General features: G+C 36.1%; 1 protein-coding gene across 1 annotated transcript in view; it reads right to left on the bottom strand.

Annotated features, from left to right (window-relative positions):
* The window catches only part of LOC150097734 (equilibrative nucleoside transporter 2-like), a 260,759-nt gene that overhangs the window by 20,079 nt on the left and 221,725 nt on the right, over nt 1–18,955 (bottom strand). Inside the window, exons 12-13 of the mRNA XM_090407215.1 lie at nt 18,302–18,387; nt 5,626–5,825 (exon numbers count right to left, since the gene is read on the bottom strand). Coding sequence (XP_090263341.1) covers nt 5,626–5,825; nt 18,302–18,387 — 286 coding nt within the window. The remainder of the gene's footprint in view (nt 1–5,625; nt 5,826–18,301; nt 18,388–18,955) is intronic.

Here is an 18,955-nt window from a genome sequence, read left to right as displayed (position 1 = left end):
TCCGTTTTCTTTTGTATTCAGCTTTTAAAGCGATATTGTTTGGTGACTTCTTAAGTTGTTTCCATAGGGCATCTTTTCTTTGTATGTCTGTTAGTATGTTGTCTGTTATCCATGGATTTTGTTTCGTTTGGGGGCATATTTTTATTTTTGTTAATGCTTTGTTATATATTTTGTTAAATGCAAGTTTAAGATTATTATATACAGCTTCAGCAGAGTCTAAAGATGATATCTGCATCCTGTCTGTTTTTCTGATTTCATCGTTCACTATTGCTTCGTTTACAATGCTATGATATTGTTTTTAGTCTCAGTGATTTTTATGGGTTCTGGTTCAGTGTGTAACTGCAATGCTGTGAAATAATGGTCTGCTAGTTTGCATGTTATGACGGCTGCTGTGTGGCTGTTTGGAGGGGCCTTTATATTTATATGATCAATGCAGGTTGAGGTTGTTGTGTTTCCGACTATCTCTTCTCGTGTATACGACTGTATGGATGGGGTTATGTTATATGCCGATAATAGGTCTAGGTATTGTTCTGTGTTGTTATTTATGTTCCTAATGTTTATATTAATGTCTCCTATTATTATCAAGTATTTTGAGGTGTCTACTTTCGTGGCTGAAAGCCATCTGTTCAGTTCTTCTAGGAATTTTGTGGTGCTTAAGTTGGGTGGTCTATATATTGCGTTTAATATCAGGGAGTTTTCTTGTTTGATGTTTTTAATTTCGATGCATATGTTTTCTGCGTATTCTAATTTATAGTTTATTTCTGTTACTTCTAGTTTATGTTTGGTAAATATTATTATACCACCGCCTCGTTTTGTTTGTCTGCAGTGTTTGTGTTGTTGGAAGTGTGGCATTTGGTAGGCGGTTGCCTTTTCGTTTGTCGTAGATACTTCAGTCAGTATTAAAATGTCTATTTCGTCTATATCTTCCTTCAGATAAGCTTGCAGGGTCAGCCAGTATTTTTGAATGCTTCTGATGTTGATGTGGAGAATAGTTAGTCCTTTTTTGGGGATTGTCAGTTGTTTCCATTCTGATATTGATTTCAGAATGTGGCAATTATCATGTTCCAGGGTGATTACGTCTGCTTGATGGTGTGCATTCATGTTGGTTGGTGTGCTGTTCCTTCTTTACGAGTTGTCAATATTCCTTTCAATGTGACAGCCTGTTGAGGTCATCTACGGATTTTATTTCGATTGGTTTTGCGTCTTGTGTCTTTCTAAGGAATATTTTGCTGTCTCTTATCCATATAAACTGGTAATTGTTTTCTGTTTTTACTTTCCTTGCTTGGTAGAATATTTTCTGATAGTGTGGAGTAAGGTATTCAGACAAGTATATTGGGGTGTTGTTGTGGTCTCCTTTCAGATCCTTTACTACTGGATTTTTAATCCTGCTAGCTTTTATAAGTGTAGTTTTTGTTAGGCTGTTGGTGAGTCGCACTACGACGGGAGAAGGACGGGTATTATTTTCTCTTTTCCTTTTTTGTGGTAGCCGATGCACTGACTGGATGTCTCTTGATTCAATGGGAGAGCCGATTTTTTGGCTTAGTTGTATTACAGTGTCTCTTAGATGTTCCGTAGCTATTTCTGGGAGACCATTTATGAGGAGGTCATTTTTGTGCTGCTGTTGGTTTGAGAGCTCGTACTGTTGCTTTAGAGAGTTTAGTTCTTGCCGTAGGTCTGTTGTCTCTTTAATTAAATTATGCTGTCTTTCAGTTAGCTCTTTGGCGCAGTTTTTAATTTCTCTAATGGTCTGTAACATACCTTCTATCGAGTTATTATTAAATTTAATAAATTCCTCATATTGGTTGAATTTTTCTGTAATTTGTGGGGTATGTTTTTTAAATAGTTTTCCAACAAAATCGATTAAACAGTCTTTTAGGTTTTGTAATCTATTTTCAAGTAATGCATTTAAAGATTGCTCACCTGGGTTTCTGTTGTTGTTGTTGTCTTTGTTTTTAATTCCCTCTGTTGTTGATAGCTGTTTACTGCCTGCGGTTGTTTTCTGCATTGGCTGTTTTCCGCCTGCGGTCGAAGGCGACGTTCCTTTGTTGTCTCTGCAATGGGGACACTTCCACTCGTCACGATTCTTGTTTGATTTTCGTTGCCAAGTAATCTCGGACAATCCTGAACATAAAAAGTGCATGTTTCTTTGGCAGTTCCTACATGTTACATGGTTTCTTCCCCCGTTAGGTCTTCTTGGCATTTGTAGCACTTCATATTTCTTGTTTGACGATCTTGCTGTATTTTCTAATATGGCATCTTCCTTTGTTCTCTTCTCGCGTAGTCGACCAACGTACACTTTGAACTTTGAATACTTATATTTTACTTATTACTTAACAGATACTTACAGTTTTTACATCTATATGTTCGTCTTGAAGAACGGAGTTCACTGATGTACTTTAAATTTTAATTCACAAGAAAAGATCTACTTTGCAACTTAAAATATGGGAGCATCGAAATAGCATGCTTACGACTGCTTGCTGCTAAAGCGCCCTCTAATAATAATAATAATAATAATAACATTCCAATGCTAGCCTGGTTTGCCAAGTGGTTAGCATATCAACTCTTCAGCCAAAAGGCTTCAGGTTCAAATCCTGCCATGGTCATGGATGTTTGTGATTGTCTGTGAAAATACTAGTGGTGGTGGACAGTAGATGGCATCAGTGTAGATGATACAGTTTATTGTAGTTGGTGGATTGAGTGGTGGAGACAGAGAATTGTAGAGTAGGTACCCTCCCTCGATGAGTCTTTGGATTCCTTGGAGGTGTCATGTAATAATAATAATAATAATAATAATAAAATGTTGACTAAAAATGATGAACTTGCAGAAATGTCCATAGAGGTAGCATTTCTTATATTGCCTAAGAAAACCATAAATAATGTAAGAAAAACCAAAGAAAGGAATAATATTCCAAATTTAGAATAATAATATTTGGATGTCTGCAGAAGAAAGGCCTCCCCTCATTTAACTTTATTTCGAACAGACTGAATGATGTTATGTATAGTTGGTGGATTAAGTAAGTAGTGGAGATGGTGAATTGTGTGCAGTAGAGTATAATTCCCTTCCTCAATGAGTCGTTGGAGATGCTATGTAATAACAGTAATAGTTAAAAACACTTATATTCCAATTTCATCAAAATTAGTTGAACAATGTGGCATATATATGCATCTACAGAGGAGGAAGAGAAAAGAAATGTTTCTTGGGATTCTTGTTATTTTCAAAGTGCTGTAGTTCTTTCATTAATTGGATTTAACCTTCATCAGCCATGAGTGTTTACATGCTTACCAAATATGGACATGAAGCATACAACAGAGGTGAACTAACATGGATCTCCCCACTTTCCATATAATGAAAATTTTTGTCAATTGGTATCCGTTTCAAAAGTTTATAGGTATTATATCATATTATTCCTCCTTCTCTTGCTTATCGGTGTTTGTAGTTCACACATGCTCTTGATCATAATCCCAATATTATCTTTGTAATCTTCTTTGCAGCTTCTCTACAACTTTTTCATCTTCTTAAAACCCAAAAGTCCAAATATGCATAGAATATAACATGTTTGTGATAGTATTAGGTTATAAATAGGTAAAATGACCTCCTTTTATATCAATGTTTCAGCACCAATTATCCTCAGCTGTATTTGTCATATTTGATATGTGACCTTTGAGCTTTAAATTCTTATCCACCATGACTACAAGATCCATAGCCTTATCAGTTTCTCCAAATATCATCTTGCCAATATGCTGCCAGAAATCTCACCATGTCAAAATATATAACTTTACACTTACTAACACTGAATTAATAACCATTATCATTTGCCATTTCAGCTTTGAATTCAAGTCATTCTGCAAATGCTGCACATTTAGCATACCAGATTACCATGTTATCTTTGCATTGTCAACTAACAATTGAATATTTTTCCTCTCAGGCCCTTCTCAATATCACCAAGGACTGATCCCTGGATAAAATAAATAAGTAGTCTTAAATTTGACAAATCACTCTTGTACTACTTTCTGATACCTGTTCATCAGCCATCCTCTTATTCAAGTCAATAATTTATATTCCAATCCTATATATATATATCCTCTAATTTATGCACAGCCTTTCATGTGGTATCAAATGCCTTAGCAAGGTCCAACAGCATCATAGGGCATCAAATGTAGTTGTAGCATTATTCCAAAACATAAGCAAATTACTCAGACATGACCTCCCTAATGTAAATCCATTTCTCTGCTACCTAATCGGCACTGAAAACAGAGGGTAGCAGAGAAAACTTAAATCAAGTAAGATCCCACAGGAATAGAAAAAATGTATGGTGGTTCCTTTGTACAAGGGTGATGCAAAAACTGACATGTAATACTAACCTATCAGTACTCTGGATTGGTTGTAAGATTTCAGAAAAGTTGGTAAGAGCATGGTAAAAAATATGGTGAGCAAAAACTCACCATATCTTTCATCATGTTAACTTCACTTCACACTAGATAGTCTCAACAAGACATTTGCATGGAACGTTATTACTATTATTGCTTTCATGAGTTTCCCTAGCTGGATTCAAATTATCTGATATCTTTAGTAGTAGAATCTCCTCCTCTCCTTTCTCCTGCTTTCTGAGAATTCTATCCCATTTACTCAATTACAGTTGATACAGCTGACTCTCAGAACCAGTTTTCACTAATACCAACAATCTCAGGTCACAATGTATTCACTAAGGCAGCAAATTCAATCCCTTTGTTCCTCGTTTTTTTAATTTTTAATATTAATCCTACACAAGAGGTTGAAGAACCTATAAGCACATCATTGCCAAGTTTTTTTATATCATTCTTTAAGAGATACAAGTTGTAGTTTGTGAATACTTCTGAGGAAGGCTGTTCTAGAGAATAGATGTCAATGACATAAAAGAAAAAGAGCAGAAGTTGATTTGGTGTATTTGCAGTTGCACTGAAAGGGATGCTAGGCAGCTGCTGCTCTTGCTCATATTTTAATAGGTCCAGCAGAAAGTGGAGGAATGACAGTTGCCAGTATAGCGAAGCAATGACCATTGAAGTACCTGTAGAAAGACAGAGCTGAAAGAGTGCATTTGTGAGATATAGATTGAAGTAAGTCTGTAAAGGACATCTGTGAGCCAAATTGCATATTTGAATAATTGCAAATGGTGATTTCTGATACAAGAAATTGCAAGTAAAACAGTATACTTTGTCATGTAGTTACAAAGGTTGCTCCATTATGAGTAGGGAAATTACATGATAAAAGACAGAAAATGCTCATGCTTTTATTTTTGAGAAATCATAAGGTGCTTCATGTATTTGATTCACATCAGTCAGTACAGAGGTTAACACTTCAATTCAACACAGAACTATAGTTACAGCAGCTTAAATATTGGCCTTTATGATTTTTGTAATATTTTGTAATATTTGTAATAACATTAGGCAAAGAGTAGTCAAAACAAACCCATGATACTTGTTTCCAGGCATCCATGTTTTTCCAATACTAACCAAATTTACTGTTTCATTTGCTCTAATATAGAGAATATTACTAGTAGTTAGAAATTATACAATGACTTTTATGAGTATGCTAGTTTGTTTTTAATATTTCAAATAACTCAGAAATTAATCATTAAAATGACTTACTTTGGCCCATGCATTAACACAATGGTGCAAAGGTATCCATTTGTAAGGGCAAGTAGTGATATAAAAACAATGAACCATATTTCACTGTGAAAAACAACTGGTAGATGGGAGCGAGGATGAGCATTACACAACATGAATAATGGAATGAAAATAATTCGAAGGCAACAGGAAGCAAATGCAATAAAGCCTTTATTAGAGGGCTGTAAAGACATTTGTAAAAGAAAAGTTTTAAACTTTACAGTATGCAAAAAACAATTTCAATCCAAAATTTTTGATAATAATTTCACTTTATATTATGAAGGTTATAAAGAAAGTACAGAACATCATGCCATGTATAACATGAATTTATTCATATATATTATTATTATTATTATTATTATTATTATTATTATTATGGACCTGTACGAAGTCATAATAAGATTCATCACGAGAGGCTCATCTTAGACAACACAAAGTCTATCATACCACTCCTTAAACCTATTTACCATCCACACATTATATCAGGTAATGAATTCCATCCAACCATAATCTACACATAAAAAAGCCATTTCTCATCCTCCTATTCACTACCTCCTTCTGCAACTTCCAGGAATGGCCTCTTTTCATGCTACTTCCCCTTGCTGTACTATATGAAAAATCTCTCCTGTGTCAATCCTATAAATAATAATTATTATTATTATTACTATTATTATGTGACACCTCCAGGGAGTCTAAATCGAGGGAGAGTGTGCCAAAAGCATCGAATGATTGACCCCTTCCAACTACTTAACCGTGCTCAAACTTGCTTAACTTTTTGCGAGCCATTAGTAGCAGAGGCTCTACTAATCGACCAACCTTTAAGAAAGAAATTGAAGAAACTAGTTAAGCAATTTTGTAAGAAAGTTGGTAAGAAATTTCCTGTAAGAAACTTGGTAAGCAATGATGGGATGCAAAGTATATACTTGGTGGGGAAACTTTAAAGGAGGTAGAGGAGATGAGAGATCTGTGAGTGGTGGTGTACAAGGACCTAAAATTCAGGGAGCACATTGCACAAGTTGTGAAGACGTCACATTGAATAATGGCAATGATGCAGAGAACCGTGACATGTAGAAATAAAGATATTATGATGTTGTTATATAAGGCATCAATCAGGCCTCATATGGATTATGGTGCACAGATTTGGTCGCTGGGTTTTCGTGGTGACAAGGTTATGTTAGAGAGGGTCCACAGAAGATTCACAAAGTAGTCTTTGGAATGTGAAGTACAAGGACAGATTGAGAGAATGTAAGTTTTGCAAAACTTTGTAAACAGGAGGAAAGGGGGGGGATATGATTGAGACATATAAGCTAGTCAGGGGTTGTTATCAGGTTGACATGGAAGAGATTTTTCATAGAATGGGAGAGGGAAGTAGAACCATAGGCCATTGCTGGAAACATTTGTACCCTCCTGTATAGTGAGGATGTGAGCAGAGGATGAGGAGAAAGTTCTTTGCATGGAGAGTGGTTGGTGAGTGGAATGCATTGCCTGAGCGTGTTGTGAACATAGACACAATGAATCAGTTTAAGGCATGATTGGATGAGCATTGCATGTGATAGTGTGTACCTCTCACAATGAGTCTCTGACTCTATGGAGGTCAGATGTTAATAATAATAATAATAAGCACCTCTCGACAGTCTAAATGTCTCAATCACACACCCCTTCATCTTCTATTTCCCAAACCTTGTAGTTCACATACCCTTGATCTATTCTCATAACTAACATTGCAGAGTCCTGATATTATTTTGGTTATCACCTCTGTAACCTCTCCCCTGACCAGGGCTTTATACAATGGAACCACCACTCTTTTATCTCTACTGATCAAAGTCCTTAGTATTGCATCAGTTCTCTGGGTTACCTTCACCACCTTCACAATACGTGCCCTAAACTTCATTTTTTTATTGACTACCACCCCAAGATCCCTTGCCTTGTTCACTTCCTCTAGTATATATCCATCAATAGAGTATGCAGCCTCCCATTAGTGGATCCCAAATTTCAAGACTTTCCATTTAGTTGCATTAAATTGAACTCCTCATTTGCCCATCTGTTCAGCTTATTTAAATCCTCCCACACTGGCACTATTACTAATAACCTTTCCAAGCTTCACATCATCTGCCAATAACTGAAGATCTCCCTGCAACTCCATAATAATATTATTAACATAAAGGTTAAAAAGCAAAAGTCCCAGCACTGGTCCCTGGGGAACCCCTCACTTGTGACCTTCCTCATCCTCCATACACAACTCTGATATCTATTATTATTATTATTATTATTATCAACATTTGACCTCCATGGAGTTAGATATTCATTGTGGGAGGTACTCACTATTGCACACAATGCTCATCCAACTGCATCTTAAATTTATTCGATGTGTCCACATCCACAACACACTCAGGCAATGCATTCCACTCACTAACCACCCTCCATGCAAAGAACCTGCTTCTCACTCCTTTGCTCACACCCTCCTTATACAGTTTCCAGCAAATGGCCTCTTGTTCTACTCCCCTCTCCCATTCTATGAAAAATCTCTTCCATGTCTACCTGATAACAACCCCTGACTAGCTTATATACTGCCCGAGTATCACTAATCTCCTTTCTATCCAATTCTTCATTCCATGCTATAGCTGCAAGCCATCTCCTGAGTTTGTCATTATCATTAGACTTTCTACATATATCACTTTCTTCAATTAATTTTAAGCTCTAAATTATATTAAGTAATATAATAAAGTTTTTTTAACTCTCACTAGGAGGCAAGCATGTCCTATATTATATAAATAGAATTTTTGCAGTTTACCAGTCATGATGTTTTAAGCTGGTGTGTCTATACAGGGTGGTTCAAAATTCCACGTACAAACTTTGAGGGAGAGATAGAGAACATCAAAATCAACCATATTCACATGGGAAAGCACAACCGAAACTCCACCGGAAGGTACTAACAGGGACACAAAGATAGAGAAATAACACAAGGCAGTAAATAGTGTAAAAAAACTTTATTAGGCGTAACTGAACAGTTCAGTAGTAGTTGGATACATAATAACTGAACAGTTCAGTAGTAGTTGGATACATAATATGGTTTCACATCAGGTGCTCAAAGTTATGACCATTATCAGTGATGCATGCCTGACACCGATGACGAATTGATTGCCGTACCTTTTCAAAAATAGCTGGAGTTTCCTGGATATTAGCAGTGGCGATGGCAATTCTTGCATGAGGTCCATGTCAGAGGCAACAGTCATTTCGTACACCATGGCTTTAAGGGTCCCCCATAGAAAGAAATCAATGCTCGATAAATCAGGTGAGCGTGGGGCCATGCGATGGGTCCACCATGCCCAATCCACCGAGCCCCAAAGGCCCTGTCCAAATACTGATGCACAGAAATCAAAATGGGCTGGAGCTCCATTGTGCTGGAACCCCATCTGCTGATGCACAGTCATTGGAATATCGTTCAGTAAATCTGGCAGAACTTCTACCAGAAAGGTCCGATACTTCTGGGAGTCCAGTTGGGGTGGTAACAGGTATGGGTCGACTAAACAGCCAGCGACGATACCTGCCCATACATTAATGGCGAACCTTTGTTCTGCAGCATGTGATTACACAGAGTGCGGGTTCTCGTGGGCCCACACATAAGCATTGTGGTGATTGAAGACCCTTTCGCAGGTAAATGAAGCTTCATCCATGAACAAAACACAAGTTGGAAAATCCGGGTCCACCTTTCGCGATATATTTGTACAGCAGCTCGTCCATTACTGTAAGCTAACCTGTAAACAAGGTGCATGTCTGCCATCTCAGCATTCGTAAAACAATGCATGTTCTTCGTACAACGTCAAAAGCTTGAATGAGGAAGCCCCAATTGCTCACCTAGAGTGCTGCGGAACAGCGCTACCTATCACTTTCGAGTGGCATTTCCGGTCATGTTTTCCTGTGAAGATGGTTGATTTTGATGTTCTCTACCTTCTCTCAAAGTTTGTACGTGGAATTTTGAACCACCCTGTATATATACACCTGACAAACAGTTAAACTCAACAGGAAGGTTGAAGTATTGAGTTTAACTATTTATTATATAATTTATAATTTTTTATCCAGATGGTAGCTCAATCTGCAAGTTTTTTATAATGAAAAAAAGAAAAAGAAAAGAAAGTGGGATAGAGTTAAAGGTGTTGAGGGAATTAATAGATTACCAGATATATTATATAAATATATTATAATCCTCTTTATATTATCAGATTAATATGGAGAAGATTATACACAGAACTGAGGGTAAGAACAAGGGCTTATGCCTCAAGTCACACAGAAGTGTGGTGAACAGAAGAATGAAGGTAGATTTTTTAAGAGCTTGAGTGGAATGTATTCTTAGCATGTTGCTAAGAATGAACTGAGTTTAAGGTTCAATAACAGATGTGTTGCTAGTTGAGTGAGATCTCCTGTAATGAGTTTGTGGATTCCATGGAGATTTGTTATTAAAATAATAATAATAATTAATAAATTTATGCTTGACTCTCACTGTATTAAACATGCAGAGACCATAGGAATACCTCTGTTATAGCTGATAGTTTATTATAGTGAATTGCTTTTGCCCCAGCATTGTACCCATGCAATTTCTGTTGAGACATTTCAGTAGCCTGTAATATTGGATGAATCAGTTTCTGTAGTGTTTGTTATTGTCAGATGTATAAGAATAAAAAGGAAATTAGTAAAACACTAAACTAGCAGTATACAGTTTTAACCAATTTTAACTGTAGAGTTGAAATTGGTTCGAGGGAATAAAGTTAGAAGTAAACCAGTTGATCATAGGCTACACATATGAGGATTCTGAGAAAGATTAGAAGAATGAACACATGTCATCCATGGCAAAAACAATTAAAATGAAGATCAGAAAGAGATTCACATTATTAGCATTCAGAAATACATAAGTAGAGCTAACTCTTGAGATTGATATCAGTGCTATACAGGATTTTAGGTAGCCTTTCTTTTGGGAATAATACACAGTGGGGATTTCCTGCCATGCATCATGATGCAAAATTATTATGGTATATATCATTGTTTCTCACAGCCATCAGTTCATACCACACTTATTTTACATTTCTTGTTGACTATCATGCCACAGCCCATTTCAAAATACATTCATAGTAATCAATGAACAATATGTGAAAAAAAGTAACAATTTTCCTCCTGAAAATTGCAAACATGGTACAAAAAGCTTTTTTCTCCATATGCATCTGGAAAGTAGATGGGGAGGATTATAATTTTTCTCCTCACATAGAGATGATTCCTTCAAATAATCTCATCATTCATTCCAGGATTGCCTTGAAATCCTTAATTACATGTTCATTTGCTAATGCAATGATGTTAATTGACATATGTCAACTGAAACTGCATCCTCAAGCTGCCAATTTTCAATATATAATCATATAATGTCAAAGCATTTTTCAATGCTCTGACATTGTATGAGATAAGTGTTGTCTGTGTAATAACTACCAACACTGTTTGCATTTTAGTATAATATTGTGTTATTTTTAATAACTTAGTGTAACTGCCTGATTGTTGAGCTTTGTGGAATTGTTACTGACTTTTATGAATTTGAATCTTGCCTTGAAGAGAACAGGTGGCAGTATGAACGAGATCTACATGTCGTGCAGCATGAAGATCAAATGCTATTAATGATGTAGATGTTTCAAAAATGGTTCAATGTCATGAGTGTAGTGTATATATGTGGCAAATTGTGAAAGATGTGTTTGTGAAGAGACTGAACAGGAGATGACAGAGGTATGGATTTGTTGAAAGTGCAATATTTTGTTAGACCAAGAGTTATCAATGTATGTGAAACAGGCTGAAGGAATGAAAGTTAGCATAAATGTAGGGGCAAAAGACTACATAACTGAACAAATGCTAGTGAGATTGAGGGAGTGAAAGAATGTAAGAATGAGAAACAAAAGTAAGTGATATGAAAGTGAATGGACATAGAAATGAGAAAATGGAAGAAAGATATGGCAGACTAAGAGTGAGTGAGACTAGGTGCAACAGAGAGTTAAGATTTGAAGAAAGGGTTGTTCAAAATGAAAAAATGAAATGAGGGATACATGAAGTGATATTAGATGTTTAGTGAAAACAAATGAAAGAGTGCAAAAGGATAGAAGGAAAGAAAAAAGAGGTTAATGAATGACTCAAGAATAACAGTGTATGGAGATTGCATTATCAGAGGTTTGGTTAATAAGAGAGTCTATAAGGTATGTTTTCCAGGAGGGAGAATGAGCAAGATAATTCAGATAATTAGTTGAACATAAGGAGAATGAAAGATGACAGTATAATTGAAAAGGTTTTCAGTGTGCTACCTTCCCTATTCAGTCCATTGACCTTTGGAATACATTCACATACTGATGCTGCGAATTATCTCTTTATTAGTTCCCAAGCAGCATTTATTTCTTTTCTGCTCGACTCCTCATTGCATGCTATAGCTCCAAACTTCTCCTTAGCTTCTCATATTCCCCATTCTTGTAATTTCCACATATATATTACAGGAAGACTTGAATAAATTGAGTGATTGGGCACAGAAATGGGGATGTGAGTTCAATGTTGCAAAATGTAAGGTTTTAAAATTTGGAAAACAAAGATGGGATGCAAGAATTTATGCTTGGTGAGAATATATTGTTGGAGGTAGAGGAAATAAGAGATCTGGGGGTGATAGTGGATAAGGATCTGAAATCTAGGGGACACATCGCCAAAATTGTGAAGATAACACAAAGGCTTCTGGGAATGATGCGGAGGACAATGACATGTAGAAGTAGGGAGATTCTTGTTCCGTTGTATAAGGCTTTGATTAGGCCACACATGGACTATTGTGCCCAGATTTGGTCACCAGGTTTTCAGAAGGATGAAGAAATGTTGGAAAGCGTCCAAAGGAGAATGACTAAGGTAGTTTCTGACCTCTGGAATGTCGAGTATGAGGAAAGATTGAGAAGATGTAATTTGCAGAGTCTGGTGGACAGGAGGAAGAGGGGAGATATGATAGAGACCTACAAGTTGGTAAGGGGTTGTTATAGGATCAATGCTGGAGAGGTTTTACAGAGAATAGTGGGAGATCAGGGGAGAACCAGAGGTCATCCCTGGAAGCTGTATAAAGAGAGTGTGAGTAGGGGAGTGAGAGGTAGGTTTTTTTTGTGCAGAGTTGTGAATGATTGGAATGCCTTGCCTGAGAATGTGGTGTCTGCAAAGAGTTTGAATGTGTTTAAAACACGGTATGATGAGCTGTGTGCGTGATAAAAGGACCTCCCAGATGAGTCTTTGATTCCATGAGGTCTTGGGGTGGTAATAATAATAATAATAATAATAATATCCCCTCCTCACAGAAGTCCTCAAATGGCTAGCCTCAACCCAGATAATCACTTCATGATCACGCTCAACAACTGGAAGGAAGTGTGAAACCCCACTCCAATCATATCCTCTGATGAATTGGTCAGATCCAAAATGTTAGGTCCACATGTATCCTCCTTTACATAACGTTCAAGACCTCAGAAAATAATTTTCCTTATTCTCAAATGCCACCTCTTCATTCCATTCAATACTGCTATAACAAAATCACCCACAATACTCACCCTTCCCTTGAACTCACTAAGTCAGGTTGCTTATACATTTCGTATCACTACCTTCCACATAAATTCAACCAGTGAAATAATTTCATCTCCTTTATCTCTGATGCTACTGGCATTTGTAAATAATACAGCAGTTCACTTTTTAGGTCCAGTGATACCCAAGCCACCTGTTGGTTGGAAATTCCCTAACACACCTGCCTTTGTCCAATTAGCTTTATCACTGTTTATCTCATATATCCACTCAGTCTAATCTATCCTCAACCCATATTCAAATCCATTCCATTTCTATGCAGATCATCTCCATAGACACATTCACTACTACTTAAAACAACCCCTCTCTTCCTATGCTCTTTCTCCCTGTCCACCCTACACCTCTCCTGTTTTCCTGTTCCTCTTGCATTCCTGTTCTCTCTACATCTCTTAGACTGGGTGAAACTCAATTAAGATAAATAGATTTTTTTTGTAAATGGATGAATAAGAGATGAATGGATGAATTAGGGAAAAAACTGCAAGGTATACTCTATTTGATCACAAAAGAAACGAAGAAATTATGAAAGAATTAAACCAAGAATCAGTAATAGAAAAAATTAAAAAATATAAACATAAATGGATAGAACACGTTCAAAGAATGAAAATAGAAAGATTACCAAAACAAGACTTAAAGTACAAGCCATTAGGAAAAAGAAAACCAGGACATCCTCCAGACTGCCAGCCTTGCTGATTGAGTGGTTAGCGTGTTCGCTCTCCAGTCAAGAGGCTGCGGGTTCAAATTCCACTGTGGGCATGGATGTTTGTGATTGTCTGTGGAAATACCAATGGTGGTGGTCGGCGGTAGATGGCGTTGGTGTAGTTGCAGTCAGTTGGTGGATTGTGAGTGTGAAAGTAGAGTTGCAGAGTAGATGCTCTCCCTTGATGAATCCTTGGCCTCCCTGGAGGCGACAAATAATAATAATGATAATAATGATAAAAGATTCAACGATGACTTCTAAGGCTGGAACAGGCCACACTAGGCCTAAATCCTTGATATGCATGATGATGATGATGATGATGAATAAGGGAATTAACATGAAATTCTGATGAAAAAGGCATTCTGGAGACAGCATGGGATGAATAATGGTAATGATCAATTACATGGAGAGTATAAGGAGCAGGCCAGGAGAATGACTCAGTTGGTAAGAACAGCAAAAATGCATTATGAGCAGAAATGAGCAAATTAGGCTTCAGCTTCAGTTCTTCAGCGCACGTTGGAATATATATATACAGTCGGGTCTCTTTTTATGCGGTAGATACATTCCACAGAAAACTGCATATAACAAATCGCACAAAAAAGGCTTAACTTACATTGAAAAATCAGGGATACGTTCCATAATTTTCTAAAACCGCGTAAAACCGAAGCAATGAATTAAAATAAACCTAAAATCGCATAAAAAGTTTATGAAAATTCAGGAAAATAAGAATGCCTAAGTTTGTTTTAACGCTTTATTCATTTAATTTTATTGAAAAGTACAGTAATATTTTTTTTTAACATTTTGTCATCAGAATTATCATTGCTACTAGACAATATTCGGCAATGTTGCAAACTGGTACAAAATCACTTTCATCACTAGAAGAGATAGTCAGTGCATCAGATCTGTATGGGAAAGGCAATGGTTCTTCACAAACAGAATGAGCTTCACCCTCATTCTGTGCTGATTTTTTTCTTCTGACAATGTAATAAGTGATTAAACTTTGTGATGATGATTTGACTAATTTTTTATACAGCTCGTGATATCCAGACATACAGTTCTTTGGCTCACGTTGGAATTTAAAAGCTCGTTCAGAATTTATGTCATTAACAAGAAAATGATTTTCCAATTTATTGCACAGTTCAAGACCTTATATTTACAGTGAGGAGGACAGTTTTTTCTTCTGCTTCACTATCGTTTTCTAGATCTTCGACGATATCTAAAGTTAATCGATATCCAATAATATCATCATCACTTAAGGCATTATCCACAAGCAATTCGTCTACATCATTCTGGCTAAATGAATCAAAATCTTCTCCACCAATTTCGTGTGCCAATGTAATGATTTCAGCTGATAATGTAGATGCTTACATGGTTTCACTGTTTGCAATACATCCAGGTCAAGCTGCTTTCCAGCAAGCATTTAAAGTTTGTTGTCTTATTTCAGCGATAGCAGATGCAACATGATTTAAGCAGTGCAAAATAGAAATTTTTTTCCAAACGTCAGTTACTGTTAATGATTCATTTTCTAGTTTATCCAATATAAATTGAAAAGTGTGCTTAACATAATATTTTTTAAAAGTAGCAATTATGCCTTGATCTAATGGCTGAATAATGCTTGTTGTATTGGGTGGAAAAAAAAACTACCTGCACATTTGGATGTTCTAAATGCAGATGACTTGGTGCATTGTCAACAATTAATAAAAACTTTAAAATTGAGAGGTTTTTGCTTCATATATGTTTCCACTTCTCGTATAAAGCAATTATTGAACCATTCAGTAAATACAGCAGTTGTTACCGAGGCATTTCTATTAGCCATCCAATGTACTGGCAGCTGTTTTAGATCTTTGCCCTTTAGAGCACGTGGTCTTAGAAATCGATTTACTAGGAGGGTTTCAACATTTGATCTCCTGATGCACTGCTACAAAGTAACAATGTTACTCAATCTTTGCTTGCTTTAAACACACTTGCTTTTTTCTCAGACTTTGCGATGTAAGTTCGACATTTTCTTCTAAAACAATCCTGTTTCATCAGTGTTAAACACTTGATCAGGAAAAATCCACCATCTTCAATAATTTTGGCTAACTTTTCTTGAAAATTTTTGGCTGCTTCTTCATCTGATGCTGCAACCTTGCCTGTAATCTTCATGTTATGAAGTGCATTCCTTTTTAAAAACCTAGTTTACCATCCTTTTCTAGCCAAAAATTCTTTATCAGCCTGGGAAGCGGAAGTAGATGGCTCCAATTGCTTCATCTGTTCATAAAACCGAAGAGCTTTTTTTGTTTAATTAAATAATCACTTATAGGATTTTTTCTTTGAGTTAATTCTTCAATCCAAATTATGAGTGCTCATTCCGTGTTTTCTCATAAAGCATCTCTTGAGTACGATGATAATTTGGCACTTAGTTTTGTGCCAGAAATGACAGATTTTCTTATTGGAACTCATTCTTTTTAATTGCTCTTATAGTAGATTCGGCTAAATAAAATGTTTACCAATCACCACAGATCCTCTCCTTTTGTTAAACGATCTAAAATTGCAATTATCATTTCAAAAGAAATTGCTTTTCTTTGGTGCTTTTTTTTCCTCCATTGAGCCAAATTTAATTAATTATTAATTATTAATTAATGATCAATTATTAATTAATAATAAAAAATCAGCTAAATTAACAGTTAATTATTAATGAATACATTACAAAATAACCAAGGTGTTCCATGAAAATTTCAGGATTTGTGAAGTGTTTCCATCGTAGGAAAAGTTTGGGAAACGCTGGATTACCCTATTATCGGAATGGATTCTCCTTCTGTTGACATGCGCAGAGGTGTCGAAAGGTCTCGTATCTGTGGACGTGCACCACATAACTTCAAATCCGCATAAAAAGAGACCCGAGTGCGTGTATATATATATACTGTGGGGCTCTGCCCTACCACACATGAATGAGTATTAAACATTTCTTCTTATGACTTATGTAGGAATGGAAAATAATTTCTGATGCTTCTTTGAATATTATGATACAGCTGTTGTATGGGATGTAAGTTATCTCAGTATGCTGCCATGTCTTTGCCCCATCCTTGGGATTATCATACATTTTTCCACTCCCGTTGAATCTTTCCTGTGCTGATACTTAAATTATACAGCCAGATCAAATGCACAGCCAGTTCAGCTGAACACTCTTGTAGCACCCATGCTGATATCCTATCAGCTCCTATTACTAAATTCTTATTCACTTCATGAAACAGATATAGTACCTCCTCATACACCTGAGTTTCTTCATCCAATGAGAGGTAGCATTGACCTACGTTGCATACACCAAGTTGATAGTTTTTGCAATATGAGCACTTATTAGCCGACCAATCTCTTCTACATCTGCCACCCACATATTATTATTATCACCCAAAATCCCATGGAGTCAAAGACTCATCTAGGAGGTCCTTTTATCATATACACAGCTCATCATACTGCACTTAAAACACACTCTAATTCTCTGCAGACACCACACTCCCAGGCAAGGCATTCTAATCATTCACAACTCTGCATGCAAAAAAACTGCTTCTCCCCCCCCCTCCACTCACAACCTCTTTATATGACCTCTGGTTCTCCCCTGATCTCTCCCATATACCATCCACATTCAGTAGATGCATTCTTTCTTCCTTTTACTTGCAACATAATAACAGAATTCTTTTGGTTTGTCATTAGCCAGTTTTTTTTCACACTCACATTTAGCTTTCTATACAATAGTTGTAACCAGATAGATAGAATATGAAATATAGATGGAATATGAAAAGCAACATGACAACCAGATTAGCAACAATGTGCACATCTGTCCTCTTTAATATGATGGCTAATTGTTGACATGCTGGATTATGTATTTGAATTTACATTTAAAAGATGCAGAAGTTACTTTTTTACATTTAAATCTTCTGCTGTCTATTTTTTTTTTCTAATTTTAATTCTGAAGAAGCAGATCTCTCTACAAAGCCTTAAAACTATTAGAATCAAATAAAACCAAAAACATTTATGTAGATATAGTAGTTATTCTTTAATTACTGTTCAATCTTTAACTAACAATGAAGAACAATGAATGCATTCCTTAGAGACATGATGAGTGGATTGCATATGAAAAACCCTATATATATTATTGTCTATTCATGCATAGTAACAGAAGTGAGGTATGAAGACATAAACTGCGATGACAGTAAATAAAAGTTGTAAATATTTTGCACATACCTATTTTTGGTTGATATTTTTAAAAAAAGTGCAACAAATATTCAAGAAAATATTATATGCATAATAATAAAAGAATTTGAACTATATTACTGTAAAGGAAAAAAAAAAAAAACGATTTAAACTTACTAGAGTAACCCATCCAGCCACAAGACGACCTCCCATATCACTGATATTGAACAACAAAAAACAAGCCACTGGTAGAAAGAATCTTCCTAAATAAAATAAGAAATACTTATTAAGCACATGCATTCATGCATATATTATCATTTTAAAACACAATGTTTTATTATTATTATGACTGGAGATATGGAGGATAGTGTTGACTATGTCAGTGAATCTTGAGTGAGAGTAGGATGCTTGGAGAGAAAGACAGAGATACTGAGAAAGGAAATGAATGTATGAAAATGAGTTGATTCATATGAAGAGAGAGAGATCAGAACACTTGAAAGGCTAACTGACAGGAACAAGAGGAGATGTGAGAGAAAGTTATGGAAATGATAGGAGAGAGTTTATTTTTATTATATATTTATCCTACACAAGAGAGGTATAAGAACCTACAGCACATCAATGCCATATACATCTGTAAAGAACCAAGGAAAGAGAGTGTACAGGAGCAAGGGATAGAGAGATGAGAGGAAGGCAGACGATAAGAGAGATAACAAGGAGGGTGTCAGAGGAGATACTGGTGAGCAAATATTTCATGAATGAGTGAAGTCATATATAGAGACAATGATTCATGGAGTGCAGACCAGAATGTTAGAGGAGTGCATGCCTGGAGAA

The sequence above is a fragment of the Typopeltis vanoorti genome, chromosome 17, assembly GCF_054136105.1.
Source record: "Typopeltis vanoorti isolate ZY-2024b chromosome 17, IOZ_Tvanoo_1.0, whole genome shotgun sequence".
Classification (NCBI taxonomy): Eukaryota; Metazoa; Arthropoda; class Arachnida; order Uropygi; family Thelyphonidae; genus Typopeltis; species Typopeltis vanoorti.
Note: the sequence above shows the minus strand (reverse complement) of the source record. Positions and strands in the feature narration are given on the sequence as shown.